Raw genomic sequence first — 15,539 nt, 5'->3', positions numbered from 1 at the left:
TGACCTGTCCAACTGGCAGCCTGTGGACAGTATGCAGCCTGTGAGGGATTAAGCTGTGGCCCCCGGGCTCCCACCCGGCCATCACCCCCTCTATTCCTCCACTCCTCTGGCTTCCACTAGCTGCTACATTCTGCGTCTGCCTTAAGGGCACAACACAGAGTGGGGAGCTCAGGGTGAGGTCAGGGTACAGTGCTGAGGGCATGCAGGCTGGGGGACAATGACCATGCTCTGCTCTGGTGTGTCCCATGGAGCTTGTGGCTCCTGCTGGCATGGCCCATAGGACATATGCCCCCAGACTCCTTTAAGTTGGACAGTTCAGTCTGGACAGCCTTTAGACTAATTCAGGGTGCAAAAAGAGACCAGGAAACCCTGCTTGGCTGCTGCCTGACTTTGGAGGCCCACACATTGATGAGGGCTTAAAATGTGTCTCCCTTTTACACTACATATATCCAGAGAGGCTTTTTCATGTGCGCCAAGGCTCCATTTGTACAAGCAGCTAGATACCCAACTGCTGCCCAAGATCCATTGTAGCTCAGAGACAGAGTGGTGTCTAAATTCTAAGTCCGTGGAAGGGGCCAATCTGTTAAGCACTCTGAATATGCTCAGTGCACACCAAAGATGCTGTTTGGTATGAAGAATAGCAATCCCGGTGACTTTGTTTAAAAAAAAAAAAAAAAAATCTGGTAGTGGTGCTGGTGCCTACGTTCTGTGTAATAGCCAGGTATTACAGTGCTAGGCCAGGGATTGGGAAATGTGAGTACTTCCTTGGTCTGAGGGTATTCAAATATATCCCACCTCTGTCCTAACCACTAGGCTATAGAATATTCTTGAGGCAGTGCTCTTCATCCCTCCTGTTGAAGCTGGGCCACAAGGTAGCCAACATTGACATCATGAGGGAAGAAGAGAACAGCCAACAGGACTGTGACTTCGTACTCTAATACTGGGATAATTGCTTCTAATTTCTGCTGTCAGGATTCTTTGTTTTTATTCAGTTGATGTCTAACATGAAATCCATAAACAGTTCTTTTCTCTGTTCCCTGAACCTGAAAGGTGGAGGTTTAATTGTACTCCTGTAATTAATTCTTTCTATTGGCTCCATTTAGATAGTTCTCTGCTCAGGATCTGGGCAATCTAGATCAGCCTTTGGAGGTTCTTGGTTCTCCCCCTTCACTGTAGGGAGATTAGGCACTGCTTTTTTACTGCCCTAACCCAAAGAAGCCTCATTTTGAGGCATTGTAACACCTAATTTAGAGACACCTAGATCTAGATCTCTAGATCTTGCCCTACGTGACTGAGATGGCCAACTCCTGTTTACAAAAGTGACTTGGATACTTAAGTCTCACTTAAAGTTAGTAAAATTTTGGCCGTGCAACACTGAACCAAGTAATTTCTTATAGTTTTTTAAAGTATAGGCCATGGTAGCTGTTGAGGCAGACAAGGTTTCTAAGCAATTGACCTTCCCAGTTGAGGGGGAAATATCATCCTTGTTTTGATATGCAGTGTCTTTTGGCAGTCTTAAGGAATTGTAAACATAGGTTTTTAGATTATCTTCATCCAGCCTGCCCAGAACATAGACTTGGTTTTGTTGTCAAAAACTTTCATTAGAATATAGCAGTTTCTGATTATGTGTTAGTTAGGACTATGAAAACTTAGGCCCATTTCCATTTTCACATGCTCCAAACCTATGAAATTCCTATTTTTAGGAGATAATATTTTTTTCTGTTAATTTTCATGTGGGAAATACCTACCAAAATCCTTTCAGTTGATTTGAGTTGCAAATGTGGGGAGAGGACTTCATATTGTCTGGAATTTTAAGGTATTTTTAAATAGTTTTATGGTATAAATTTTTGAAGCTTAATACCAGAGTGCAATCCAGTTTTAGTTCTGTCCAGATTAGTAAATTGGTTTTATTTGAGGCATTTGAGAACAATGTTTAATGGAGGGATTGCCAATCTCTGTGGCATGTATGCCACAAGTAGCATAGGCAGCCTCTGCTTATGGCATGCAGCAGCCTAGGAGAGGAAGCAACTCCCCTGACAGATCAGGGAGGGAGCGGAAAGCAGAGCAGCACATCAAACAGTGAGCGCAAAGTAGGAAACAGAAAGCAGAACAACTGAACAGGCAGGAAATGTGTTGGGGAGCGTCATTAGTTTAATGAACATCTAAATCTGAGCAGCTCCCGATGAAATCCTACTCCTCCTGCTGTTCAAAATTAATCTCTTTTTAGCTGATCTTGAGAAAGATCAATGGACAAAGACATTGCTTAGACTAAAGCAATGGGAAGATATTGCTTAGACTATTTGTGATAGAAGCATGGAGTGCATGTTTAGAAAATCTGTCTTTTTTGACATGGAATGTTTCAGATAATCCTCATGACTCCCTTAGGTGTTGTTGAGAACTTTTTTTCTTTTGGTGTAGAAAATTCATAGTTCAGTAACAGCTGTAAGTTCTAGGTTGTTTGTTCTCTCTGATGAAGGCTTGTTGAGCTGTTACGATTATTCAGCCTGTATTGTAGTCACCACTTCCTTCCAGTCCTACGTGGACCAGACTTTACGAATAACTTGTGGAAAAATGCTAGGACGTAGTCTATTTCTATAGCCATATAGTTTGGGGTTTAAGAGAACCAAGAGCAAGTGCTGTCTGTGTCCAGTGACCTAAAGAAAGAATCCTCTTTGTTACAGTGGGGTTCTCCTGTAATACGAGAGGAACATAAAGGAGGCAAAGGTTTTAAATTCTTATTGGGGGGTTGAAAAGATGGCGTTTGACACCTGTTGTCAAATATGGCAGGATCTTTCAAATTTTAGTAGATCTCTAGTAGCCAGAGACTGGTTGGAAAGATGGAGGCTCTGAACAGGGTTCCAAGACCATACCATTTTTAGGGGAATTCATGTATCCATTTTCACTGTTGTGGCTAGAGGTATTCTTTCAGGATAACATTAACTTGGAAGAGAGGGGCAGGCATCTGTTGTTCAGCTCGGTCAAATAGCTGGTAATCTTTCCAAATAGTTCACTAATAATATATATATTGGCTACACTGGCTGGGGTCATCTGACCTCGGTCCTCTTTCCTGCCAGGGGCAGGGGGTTGGACACGATGATCCATTGTGGTCCCTTCCGACTCTACAATTTATGAATCAATTAAAAATGTAGTTTCAGTTTAACTTGCCTACATTACATATGTAATGTTTGTTTCGGGTTTCCTTGTGTTAACATCTAAATGCATAATGCATTTAATGCATACTGCAGTGTTGTCAAGATGTATTCCCCAAAATATTTTGACTATGTAATTCAGCCGATTTATAGCAGGATAATTATGTGAAGAGGAGTAAAATGGCTTAATGGTTTCCTATTAGACGTTCAGTCCTGGAGAACTGTTAAAATTTAGACATCACAATTGAGAGTAAAACTAAGACTTTTCATTTAGTGTACAACATAAACATTATTTAAGTTAAACCCTTCAAATGAATATTTCACAAATATCTTTTCTGAAGATCAGCAGCTTTTTATAACTGAAGGCTGCAAAAGGTCTCCCACTTTAATTTGTGTTCTTGGAGGAAAAAACAGGGAGAACAAGATGAGACATTCCTACTAGTTCAAAATGGGAGAGAAAAACAAAGATTTGAGGGTGAAATGCCTGCAAAACAGAATTAAGTCTAGATATAAATAAGGCCTTTTTATTATTATTTTTTGAAGGCACAAACCCAAACACTGACTTCAGACTTTTGGTTTAGCTATACAATGCAGCTAAACATTGTGCAGATATAACTGGTATTAGGTGCAACCTCCCCTCAAAACCCTAATTACGTGGTTGTTAAAGGTGCTAAGCATTTCCTGCTTAACGAACCTAAGTCTGTCTTATGCCCAATTCAGTTTTATGTTATTAATAGAAAGATGAACTAGCCTGTTTTTATAAAGAAGTAGTGCACTCAATATTAAGACAGTTTGGAATGTGACAGCAGTCAAGAAGTGCCATACACATAAACAGTATCAGCTTCTTATGCCAAGAATTTTTCACACCACTTAAATGTACCACAACTTTCTGATAGTCATGTGGAATATTGAAATTTTTAGTCTTCGCAAATGGTCTCTAGTATAATGAATTTTGCACTGATCATTAGGATCTGTTAGTAATGCATCTGTTCATTCTATTCAGGTGGTGAACTTTGTCACTTAAGTTTTATTCTTTCTTGGAAAAAAAATTGGGAAACTTGGATTGTTTTAGAGCATGGTTTTATTTAAAAGTAAGAGTTAAACTTTCTATACATTTTTTTTTTCCATCTCTTCCCTCACCCTCCTGTGCTCTAATATGTACCCATGCACACCTTGAAATTGCAGCTTCCTGGTTTCCTAAAGTCACTGAGCTGCTTTTTTCTTTTTCTTTTTTTACACGCTTTCCCTGGCTAATATTCTTAATCTTTGGTGATAATTGCATGGCACAGCCATGACCTCACCCTGAGCTCACCATGCCATGCTATACTGTGCACCAACCCCTGGGGTGGCACAGAACGTGGAAGCAGGAGGAGGGAGGGGCAGCCGGAAGACTCTGGCCGCTGTTGTAGCTGAAGTGATAGGGATTGGCAGCCAAGCAGTAGCCTGGGGACCACAACTTAATCCCTTGAAGGCTACATGTGGCTCATGGGCCACCAATTGAACAGTGCTGGTTTACTGCAAGAGCATTTCATGTAAGTAGCCCCTCTGAATTTATAAGAAATTTGTTTTACTGAGAGAGACAAAAACCTAAGAGAAATTAATTTCTTAACTTCTTTTCTAAGATGTTGTTTTCATTTAAAAAGTAGTATAAATGAAGTGGTTTAAAGATAGCAAAACTATTGCTTCAGTGGGGGCCACACTCACATTCAAATTAATTTTACAAATATATACATTTAATTTTTTTATTTAAAATGCTTCCCTTTAAACAAATGTTCTCATGCAGTGTTTGGAAGCCAAGCGTTGTAGTTTGAACAGCTTGAAAGTAATTCTGATTTTGTTGTTGAAGATGAAAATGCATAATATATTATTAAAAGTATATTTTTGTTTTTACTAATTATACTATTTTTATAAGATTTTTAAGCTTGCTTGTTTACAGTGTAACTTTTAAATGATACGATACAATTTAAAGTACAACATAATTGAGAAGCCAAATGGGTTCCTAGTTTACGGCATGCATTCTGTAATCTGAAAATTAGGGTACTTAGTTTAGCTTCTGACTGCCTGCTAGCTAATGTGGCCTTTCCAAGCTACTTTCTATAGAAACTGGAGTCAAATGTGAAGAAATAAGGTGATTTTAAATCATTAAACAAAATTTCTTATTATTTTTACCAGTTTCCATGGCAATTGGAGCAAACACTGACCACCAGCTGAATGGAACTGACTTTGCTACTACTGGTGGCTGGAGCCTACTTGAATTTCCTTGGCAGGTCACTGACTATAAGATAGGCAATATAGTTCAAACTTTAATCTTTTATGCAATTGAACCCCTATTTCTGGAGATATGGAAAAGCCATGCAGGTTAATAAAGTGAGAATTATTATTTGTAAACTTCAGTTCTATTATCCCAAACTCTTTATAAAAGATTCTGTCTGCATTGTGAATTTAACAAGCAAAATTGTTTCTTAAATGACACATGGATGAACAAATGAACTTTGTAATACCTGAAGGGTTAGATGATTGGGCAGGTTGAGCTATATTCTGTTTTACCTAAGCTGTGTTTGGCCAGCTTAGAAGGTGGTTAGGCCAGTTTAGAAGGTGTTTGGCCAACCAGAAGGTGGTTAGGAAACACTGGTGGCTGTAAACCTTTTTTTTTTTTTTTTTAAGGCTTCCCTGGAACTCTGGGTTTCTCAGCTTCTTGTGAAGAGACTAATGAGCTATTTGGAGACTAAAGAACGATGCCCAATTAACATGCATCAAGAACTTGGAGTAGCATAGTGTAAGAGCTGCTAAAATGGCCTTAAACCACTGGAGGGATTGCCCTACACACGGTTAATATTCACAGTCTCGGTTTAGCCTGGTTTATTTCAGCAGCCACCAGACTGTACCAGTGAAGAAAGGCCCCTGCTCCATTGGAATTTCTTTCACATTAAGTTTTTGTTAATATTTTAAATATTCTACCATTTTTTTTTAATTTTGAAATTTCAAATAAAACCTGTATTGTAACTTGGACACCTAGATGGAATTTCAGTACGGAAATATATGTGAGACTTAAGAAATTTGCCATAAACAATTTAGATGATTAGGTGATAGCATTGCTTAGATCAGGGTTTAAAGGTAGACAAAGAATATCATACAAAATAGGACCTGTTCTAAGTTTAGCTGCTTTACGATGCATATGGAACTCTGAAAAGTGTTTTAAAGATAAATGAAAGAAATCTGCTGATGCTTTTTCTTACTGAAATATTCCATGTTTTTGCTGGGGAAATGTGTTGGTCAGAGGATGCGTAATGCTAGCAGGCAGGCTAATAAGAAGACAAGGATGTTGAAACTTGTTCTTTTGCAAAATATTGTACTTCAATGTAGTCTAAATAGGAGTTTATAGAAATGGTTTGGTAGGGGTTTTGTTGTTGTTGTTCTCAAACTGTTTTGATCACTTCAAACATAGATTTTTTTCAACTGGAATGATAACAAAATAACTCCAGGTGTGAAATAGTTATTTTGGTTACAGTTACTGTGTAGTCTTAACTGTTGGGGTAAGTGACAGGACCTGAATTTTAAGAGCAAAAAGTGTTGGGCTAGACTTTTGTTTAGGTCTACTCTTTATCAAAGCAAAACAGGCACAATCTTGTTTGCAGACCATACTTAAGAAAATGTCGTTCATGCCCTCCTAAAATTAATCTGACCTATGTGACTATCTTAACAAATGGGAACTTCCTTAAACAATTTTCTTTAAATGTAGTGACCTGTTACTTTCTTTTGTTCTTCTTATGTGCACTTACACTTAAGAACTGTCATTTAGTGGGTCAGACTATTGGTCCAGCAAGCCTAGTATTCTGTGTCTGAGGCAGAGCATGGATGCTCCAGAGGAGGTTGAACAGAGCATGTGCAAAGTGTTTCACACCCTGATCCTCTCCCATTTACAGCTTTCAGCATTCGGATGTATAGGAAGCTCTGACTCCGAGGCTGCACTCCTGTCTACCATATTCAATACCTACTGATGGACCTTTCCCCCAAAACTACTATTTGGCTGATGCATATTATATGACTTGTTTAAATTCTTAAACCATAGCAGTTCTGTGTTGGAGTTTTATGTTTAATTTGAGAATGCTTCTAGCAGATTCCAGTGCTGTCTTTGGAAGCATTTTCATATGTATACACAAATATACACAGTTATGTTACAGGTAATCAGTTTGCTTGAAGGTGAATAATGAACCCCAATTACTGAATTTCCTTTGTTGTCAACGGGCAAAATGTGATATAGATTTGATGTGCAATGCGAGTAAAACAATGGATATTTAGAAATCTGACTTCTAACTGAAAAGCTATATCATTTTGCTCTCGTATTGTAGTAGCCAGTTGTGACCTATATTTGTATGAGTAAAATGCATGAAATTTTTCCGGGGGTATAGGTTGTAGCCATGTTGGTCTAAGGACATAGGCAGACAAGCTTCTTTTGGACACCATTTGAGTTGGTCTAATAAAAGATATCAGATTTACCCAAGGAACCTCCTCTGTAATTTTTCCGTAAATGTACAGTTCTATAAATCTGTAGGTTTCAAAACGGTCAACACTTCAGGTGTTTGAACAATCCTGTTGTCTATTTAACTAACTTCAGCTTATCATAGGCCTTGATGCTGCTGCTTGCTCATCTGATTACACTGCTCAGGGGAATCAGGTTAAGGACATGCTGTTGGTAACTACAGCATTTTCAGGGCTTTAGTTCGGCAGATGGGCTGCTTGGCTATATTCATACATCTGCCTGCCTGCTGTGGCAGCTGCTGCTGCTGCATGTTGTGTTCTTTTGTTCTGTTCCATCCAAGAATGGAACACTAGGAAGTGTAGTGAATAGATTAATTTAAGGTTAAGGTTGGTGTTTTGCTTGTTCCCTAACTCCCTATCATAATAAAGCTTCTGCTTGAAGTTAATGACTTTCTTAAACTGAAATAGATTTTAAAATATATTTTAAAATACAGGAAATGAAACTAGCTAGTATTTTCTGACGCTATTAGGTGTATGTTTTATATTATCTGACAGCTTTATTATTTGTTTCAAATTTCTTTTTTTTTTTTTCTTTCTTCTAGGACTGGCAACCCGACTTTGCCTGACACTGCATGGTCCAAAAGAATTAAGGAATTATGGAATGACATGAAGGAGATTAGTTAGGATTAAAGGCTTTGAGAACAAGCACCTCGGTGAGGTGAAGCACAGACTAGCATTCTAGTTGTAGCTCTTAGGAGCTTTGTGCTGAAAAAAGATGGCAGATCCTGGAATGATGAGTCTGTTTGGAGAAGATGGTAATATCTTTAGTGAAGGGTTGGAAGGTCTTGGAGAATGTGGATATCCTGAAAATACAGTAAATCCCATGGGTCAGCAAATACCCATGGATCAAGGATTTCCTTCTTTACAGTCCTCTCTTCACCATCCTCCTACAAATCAAAATCAAGCAAAGTTAACCCACTTTGATCACTATAATCAATATGAACAGCAAAAAATGCATCTGATGGATCAGCCTAACAGAATGATGAGTAATGCCCCTGGGAATGGTATAGCATCTCCTCATTCACAGTACCACAACCCTCCAGTTCCTCAGGTTCCTCATGGCAGTGGCACTGGTGGTCAGATGGGAGTCTATCCTAGCATGCAGAATGAAAGACATGGGCAACCATTTGTAGACAGTGGTTCCATGTGGGGACCACGGGCAGTTCAGGTGCCAGACCAGATAAGAGCACCATACCAGCAGCAGCAGCAGCAACAACCTACACAGCCACCACAAACACCTTCGGGACCCCCTGGACAAGGCCATCCTCAGCACATGCAGCAAATGGGAAACTACATGGCTCGTGGTGATTTTTCAATGCAACAGCATGGTCAGCCACAGCAGCAGAGGATGAACCAGTTCTCTCAAGGCCAAGAAGGCCTTAATCAGGGAAATCCTTTTATTGCCACCTCAGGACCTGGCCACTTGTCTCATGTGCCCCAGCAAAATCCCAGCATGGCACCTTCTTTACGACACTCAGTCCAGCAATTTCACCACCATCCCCCCACTGCTCTCCATGGAGAATCAGTAGCCCACAGTCCCAGATTCTCCCCTAATCCCCCCCAGCAGGGTGCTGTTAGGCCACAAACACTTAATTTTAGTTCTCGGAGCCAGACGGTACCCTCACCTACTATAAACAACTCAGGGCAGTATTCTCGCTATCCTTACAGTAACCTAAATCAGGGATTAGTTAATAATACAGGGATGAATCAGAATTTAGGCCTTACAAATAACACTCCAATGAATCAATCTGTACCAAGATACCCAAATGCTGTAGGATTTCCATCGAACAGTGGTCAAGGACTAATGCACCAGCAGCCCATTCACCCTAGTGGCTCACTTAACCAAATGAACACACAAACTATGCACCCTTCACAGCCTCAGGGAACTTATGCCTCTCCACCTCCCATGTCACCTATGAAAGCAATGAGTAATCCAGCAAGTACCCCTCCTCCACAGGTTAGGCCTGGTAGTGCTGGAATACCAATGGAAGTTGGCAGTTATCCAAATATACCCCATCCTCAACCGTCACACCAGCCCCCTGGTGCCATGGGAATTGGACAGAGGAATATGGGCCCCCGAAACATGCAACAAAGTCGTCCATTTATGGGTATGTCTTCAACACCACGGGAGATGGGTGGGCACATGAGACCAAATGGTTGTCCAGGTGTTGGCCTTGCAGATCCACAAGCAATACAAGAACGACTGATATCTGGCCAGCAGCATCCTAGTCAGCAGCAGTCTTTCCAACAGCAAATGCCAACCTGTCCTCCCATGCAGCCTCATCCAGGGATACATCATCAGTCTTCGCCGCCGCCACCACCACATCCACATCATCAGCCTTGGGCACAGCTTCATCAGTCACCACAAAGTACACCACAGAAAGTGCCTGTCCTTCAGGTAAGTCATGTCCAGCAGAAAGAAAATTTTTAAAATAATAAATACAATTTTCAACTTTTGAGACAGGTTTCTGCTCTACATTAATGATTCTGCCTGTGGCCATTGAGGGTGATGTAACTCTCCTGTTTTACTTAATTTTATTAATTTGCAATGTCTTACCCAAACTTTGTTTTGCCTGTGCTCTTCTGATAGTTTTAATAAGATAAATCTGCAATATATTTAAACAGTAAGTATCAACTTATCTTGAATATAATAATTGTTTTGTTATGGTGAATCTGTCAAGGAAAAGTTGAAAGTTTGCATCTAAACTTTCACGGTACTCTTAAGGATTTTCACATTTTCTGTAGGAAAGTCCATATTATGAATTTGTCCTACTTAGTTTATTCAGATATGGCATACAAAATTCACATGCCCTAGCACTAAATGGCACCCCTGGTAACTAGAGATGAGCAACCTGGTGTAGCTAAAATAAGAGCAGATATCAATCCTAGCCCCCAATCCTAGCCCACATTCAAGGTTTGGATGAGTGGAACACAATTCGGATTTTATTTGGTCTCCCAATTTCCCATTCCACTTAAAATAGAACTGTTCCACAGCGCTGTCTCTAGGGGGTTGGCAAATCAGGGCAACTGCCCCGGGCCATGCGGACAGTGCCGTACAGGCCCCAGTACGGCCGCTGTATGCGTTTTTCTATTCCAGAGGCTGGAAGCATAGCAACTCTTGAGATTCTCTGAGTTTTACAGCCCAACTTAGCAGGTTTGACTAGGCATATATACACTTGCATACCTCAAGTTTTCTCTTGGTTTAAAGTGCCCTCATCAAATGAACAGTTTTGGTGTTGATTGTATAGGTGTTAAAGGGGCCATAGAAGTATAGATTCCATTTTTTTTTAGCCACTGATTATATATCAGAAAATAATCTCAAGTAGTTCTACTCATAACTATTTGGAGCTAATTGTTGGAATGCGGTCATAAGGGTACAATGAGACAATAAGCTCAATAAATCATCTAAATAGCTGTCCCAGCCAGTGTCCCAGGACTGTATGGAAAGCAGCTGCTCAGCAGTCACTTCCATTACTGCCTGCCGGCTGCTTCAGTTAGCTACTCAGCACAGCATGGGATGGATTTGGGAATCAGATGCATATACTGGAAAGAGGCAGCTGGCAAGGAGTGGTGGGATGCAGCCACTCAGCAGCTGGGGGAGGCTCCCACATTCTCTGGGGATGAAGAGAAACTGGGAAGGGGGGGAATTTGGGACAAATCCTAGGGTAGGTGAAACCGTGAATGGGAATAAGGAGGGAGGAGTCCTGTGAAGAGAGGTGGAAAGTTTGTATTGAAAAGAAATGGTCCTGTGAGACAAAAAAGAAGCAATCATAATTATAGAGGAGGAGAGATGGGGAGTAAGGACAAAATGCAAGAAGCAGAGAAAAGAATATGGGCTTGGAGATGGTAGGAAGAAAAAATCAAGAATCAAAATTGGAAAGTATACTCTCAAGAACATATTGGAAGATGAGCAAAGGAATAAAGAAGAGATGGAATGAAAAAGAATGGGTGGAAAATGGCCAGAAAAACTATCAAGTGAATATCTGTCACAAATGGACGTTTTAGGTGGGAAGAAGGTTAGATGACATTCCATTATTAAATTGCACTGAATGATCATTGTTTTATTAAAACTGTTGTAATCGTAATTCTAGAACTTATTTGGTGTTTCTTTTTGATGGAATGTCAGTTACAGGTTTTTAACAGTATCATGCTTGGAAAGGGGTTTGGAAACTATGCTGGCTTTAATGTAAAAAGTCTACACAGCACTTCTGAACCTTTGAGTAGGGTGGGATATAAATCTAAAAAAAACCCCAACAAACAAATAATAGCATATGAGTGGGAAAATGTTCCCAGATATGCTTTAGAGAGATTGTTCACTGTTTGTTAACCTTGAAATGGCCATTCTGGCTGTGGTAAACAAAAAGACATTTCTCCTCCTTCTCTTCCCTCCCTCTCCCCCCCCCAAAACAAAAAAAAGGGTTATAAAGAGGGACCTACTGAATGCACAGCAGCAGAAGTGGGGCGCACTGTGGCTCCTTTAATCTTGCAGGTTCCTTTGTGCGCTCCCGCCACCCCGCTCTGATTGGTGAAGGGGCCCTGCTTGCAGATCGCTCTTTAGCAGGAAGGTGAAAACTGCGGTTTTAAATATGGTGCCTCCCACCGCTGATTGTCTAAGGGGCCCCAGGTGGCCCTGCCGGCTTGTTGCTGACTGGCAGGGAGGCAAACACAGCACCATGTTTAAAACCATGGTTTTAGTTTCCCTTCTGATCATGAGGGGGTAGCAGGGCCCTCTGCTAAGTGGTGAGGCCCTCCCAGAGCGGGTGGGAAGATAGCGGGGAAAAGGGGTGAGATGCACATGGGGGAACATGCAAGATTAAAGGAGCTGCCATGCACTCTACTTCTGCTGTGAATTTGGTAGATCCCTAGTTTTTAAATATACCTCAGTTGATCAGTGGTCCTAAACTGTATATACATACCTGGAAAGAGGTGACAATGATGAAAGTTGATTAATTCATTAAAAATAAGTGAAATAAATGCAAATAGCTGTTAGGTGTAAATTAAGGTCATATGGTATAGATCAAGCACTTTGTGGCTAGACAGATTCACTCTTCAGTAGAAAATGTAGTTTTTAATAATTTGAGTAAATTTTAAAATAGAAGAAAACAGTTTCTTAATGAGCTATAATTCTTTTAACATAATTATCCATTAACCAATGCAACAAGTATTGAGAGATGTAGTATGCAGCTTGGCTTGGCTTGGCTTGGCTTGGCTTGGGTTGTCATGCCATACTTACCCTGATAAGGGTGCCTTCAGATATATGAATGTTCTTGTTCTTTTGCTTTAAAAGTAACTAAGAAATACAGAACTAGCTTGTATTTGTATCTGTTGATCTCATATGGCCTGCTTCTTTCTTTGACTAGAAACTGGAATTCATGAAAGCATGGGTTTTTTTAAAGCAACTTTTCTATTTTTGTTATACTGAAATACCTCATCAGAAAAAATGAGGGATCATTGTACAACTTAGAAATTAGTGAAGAACATTTCAGTAATATTCTCACTGTTTATAATCTGGTTTTATCTTGATTATGATGCTTATGGTAAAATGGGTAACTTCTATACAGATACTTTAACAGGAAGGGTAATAATTTTTTACCTTCTCTATAATGTAAGAGCCAATTTAAAATTTATAGCACTCTAGAGTTGTAAACACCTTTTCTTGTTTAAAACTGCCAACACAGTCTCTTGTCTTCGAGACTGTGACAATGGTCTAAGAATCCTTATCATTCTAGGTCACCCATTGAAATCTAGACCAGATCAGGAGATTGTAAATAGCTCTTTGGCTTATTGGGAATAAGTTGTAGGTTTCAATTCAGTTCCTTGCAGGCAGCTGTTCATATCACAAGTCACTGCTGTAATTGGTACCACTGTAGTCAAAGAGGGTGGTGATAGAGTGGGTGTAGAGGCTCCTCTTCATCAGGATTTGGATGTGCTGAGAGAGGTATGATATAAAACTTTGCATAACAGTAATGAATAATTTGAAGACTTCGACAGACAATATTTAAGACTAATCATGTTTCATGAGCACTCAGTGATCTATACTGTAGTAGTTGAGCATAGGAATCCATTGAGGAACAGGTCATGGAGGCTGCACAAATGTCAGGAAATTAAATTTGAGGAATGCTATGATAAACACTATAACATTATTAGGAATACTTATCAAGGTGCTTCATTACTATCTGATGGTATCTGCGTGAAGTGCTAATGCAGTGTTCCTAGTTCGATGCGTTGTACTGATTATCTATGGGTTTGTAATAACATCAATTTCAGGTAGCTGACTATAATCACTAGTTGAATGCAACAGTACAACTGGCAGAAGAATATTATTGTCCCTGCTTCTTGGGTTCAGGGCTACAAGAATATAGACTTTTGACTCATCACAATAGCCCTGGTGATGCATCTATTCTTGTTAATATTTGTGTGTTGAAGTCTCAACCTTTAATAGCCTGTGATTGGACTGGCTATATCTGAATAAAAAGGAATATTCAATCTGTGCTGCTTAGAATATGATGATTTCCCCAAGTCTGGTTTATAGTCAGTTATACACCAGAAAGAGCAAATAGGTTTATGTAATTTGCATGCTGGGAAGATTAAATGTTGTATTTACCTACTGGCTTAATTTTTATGGTGTGAGGGTAGGGCTGTAGCTGGAAAAGTGACAGTCATGTCACCTTACTGATCCATTATTTACATCACCATTTATCCTTGGATTTGTCTACCAAACTTAATATTTTGTTTAGCCATATGGTGAGCCCATAAGATTAAAAACCCGGGCTTTTTCATTATTAAATATTTAGTTTAAGCAATGTCCTACTGCTTAGAGAAAAAAGATCAAGTATTTACTTTTCTGCTCCAGCATGTCTGTAGTTTTTTCATTGTATGCTTTTTAAAAATGGGATTTTAAGGTTTTGGGGTTTTTTTGTTTTTGATCTACCTATTTCTGGTACAGAAGCTAATGTAAGAAGTGCCATACTGGGTCAGATCAATGGTCTGTCTGACCCAGTATTCTGTCTCCCAACCATGGCAGAAGTGGAGTTTCTTTAGGGAGAGCACTGAACCAGACATATCTAGAGTGATCCATCCCCTGCTCATTTCCCTCACTGGCATCCACCATTATTGTTTAGGGATGCCAGTGGAAACATTTCCAAACATTCTGTTCAACAGCTATTAATAGATCTATTATCCATTAATTTGTCTAGTTCCTTTTTAAACCTGGCTTTGTTCTCTGCCTCTACTACCTCCTGTGGCAATGAATTCCACAAGTTAACTGTTGCATAAAAAGTACTTCTCATTAGTTTTAAACCTGTTTCTTGCTAATTTTAGTGGGTGCCTGCTAGTTCTAGTATTCTAGGACTTGGGGAATAACAGCTCCCTATTCATTTTGTCCACACCCTTCATAATTTCATAGACTTATCATATCCCCCACCCCAAGCCTTCTCCTTGCCAGACTGAAGAGCCCTAGCCTTTTTTGTTTCTCTTGGTTTGGCAACTGCTCCATACCCCTGATTGTTTTGGTTACCCTTCTCCCTACCTTTTTCAGTTCTGGAAAACAGAAAAGGACTGTGCCATTTTTTTCAAATGTGATTTGCACAACTGTATACAGTATTTAAGAGGTGGGCACACCATGGATTTATACAATGGCATGACAATGTACTCTGTTCTGTTTTCATTTCCAATGTTAATGATGCCCAACATTTTTTTCTGGCTTTGTGGTAGCCATGGCACACTGAGCTGATGTTTTGAGAGAGCTGTCTACAGTGAATCCAAAGTCTCTTCCCCGAGTCATAACAGCTAGTTCAGAACCCAGGACTGTGTATGTATTAATTGAGGTATTTTTTCCCCATGTGCATTTTC

At 39.9% G+C, this 15,539-nt stretch overlaps 1 protein-coding gene across 4 annotated transcripts in view; it reads left to right on the top strand.

The window, feature by feature from the left end:
- Window positions 1–15,539, top strand: part of CHD7 (chromodomain helicase DNA binding protein 7) — a 161,552-nt gene that overhangs the window by 50,130 nt on the left and 95,883 nt on the right. For 3 of the 4 annotated variants that reach the window (XM_059724056.1, XM_059724054.1, XM_059724055.1), the window contains one exon: window positions 8,231–10,086. The exons of the other annotated variant lie outside the window; for it this stretch is intronic. In XM_059724056.1, coding sequence (XP_059580039.1) covers window positions 8,404–10,086 — 1,683 coding nt within the window. In that variant the 5' untranslated portion in view covers window positions 8,231–8,403. The remainder of the gene's footprint in view (window positions 1–8,230; window positions 10,087–15,539) is intronic. 4 annotated transcript variants of the gene reach the window in all.

Source organism: Alligator mississippiensis, chromosome 3 (assembly GCF_030867095.1).
Source record: "Alligator mississippiensis isolate rAllMis1 chromosome 3, rAllMis1, whole genome shotgun sequence".
In the NCBI taxonomy this organism is placed as follows: Eukaryota; Metazoa; Chordata; order Crocodylia; family Alligatoridae; genus Alligator; species Alligator mississippiensis.
Note: the sequence above shows the minus strand (reverse complement) of the source record. Positions and strands in the feature narration are given on the sequence as shown.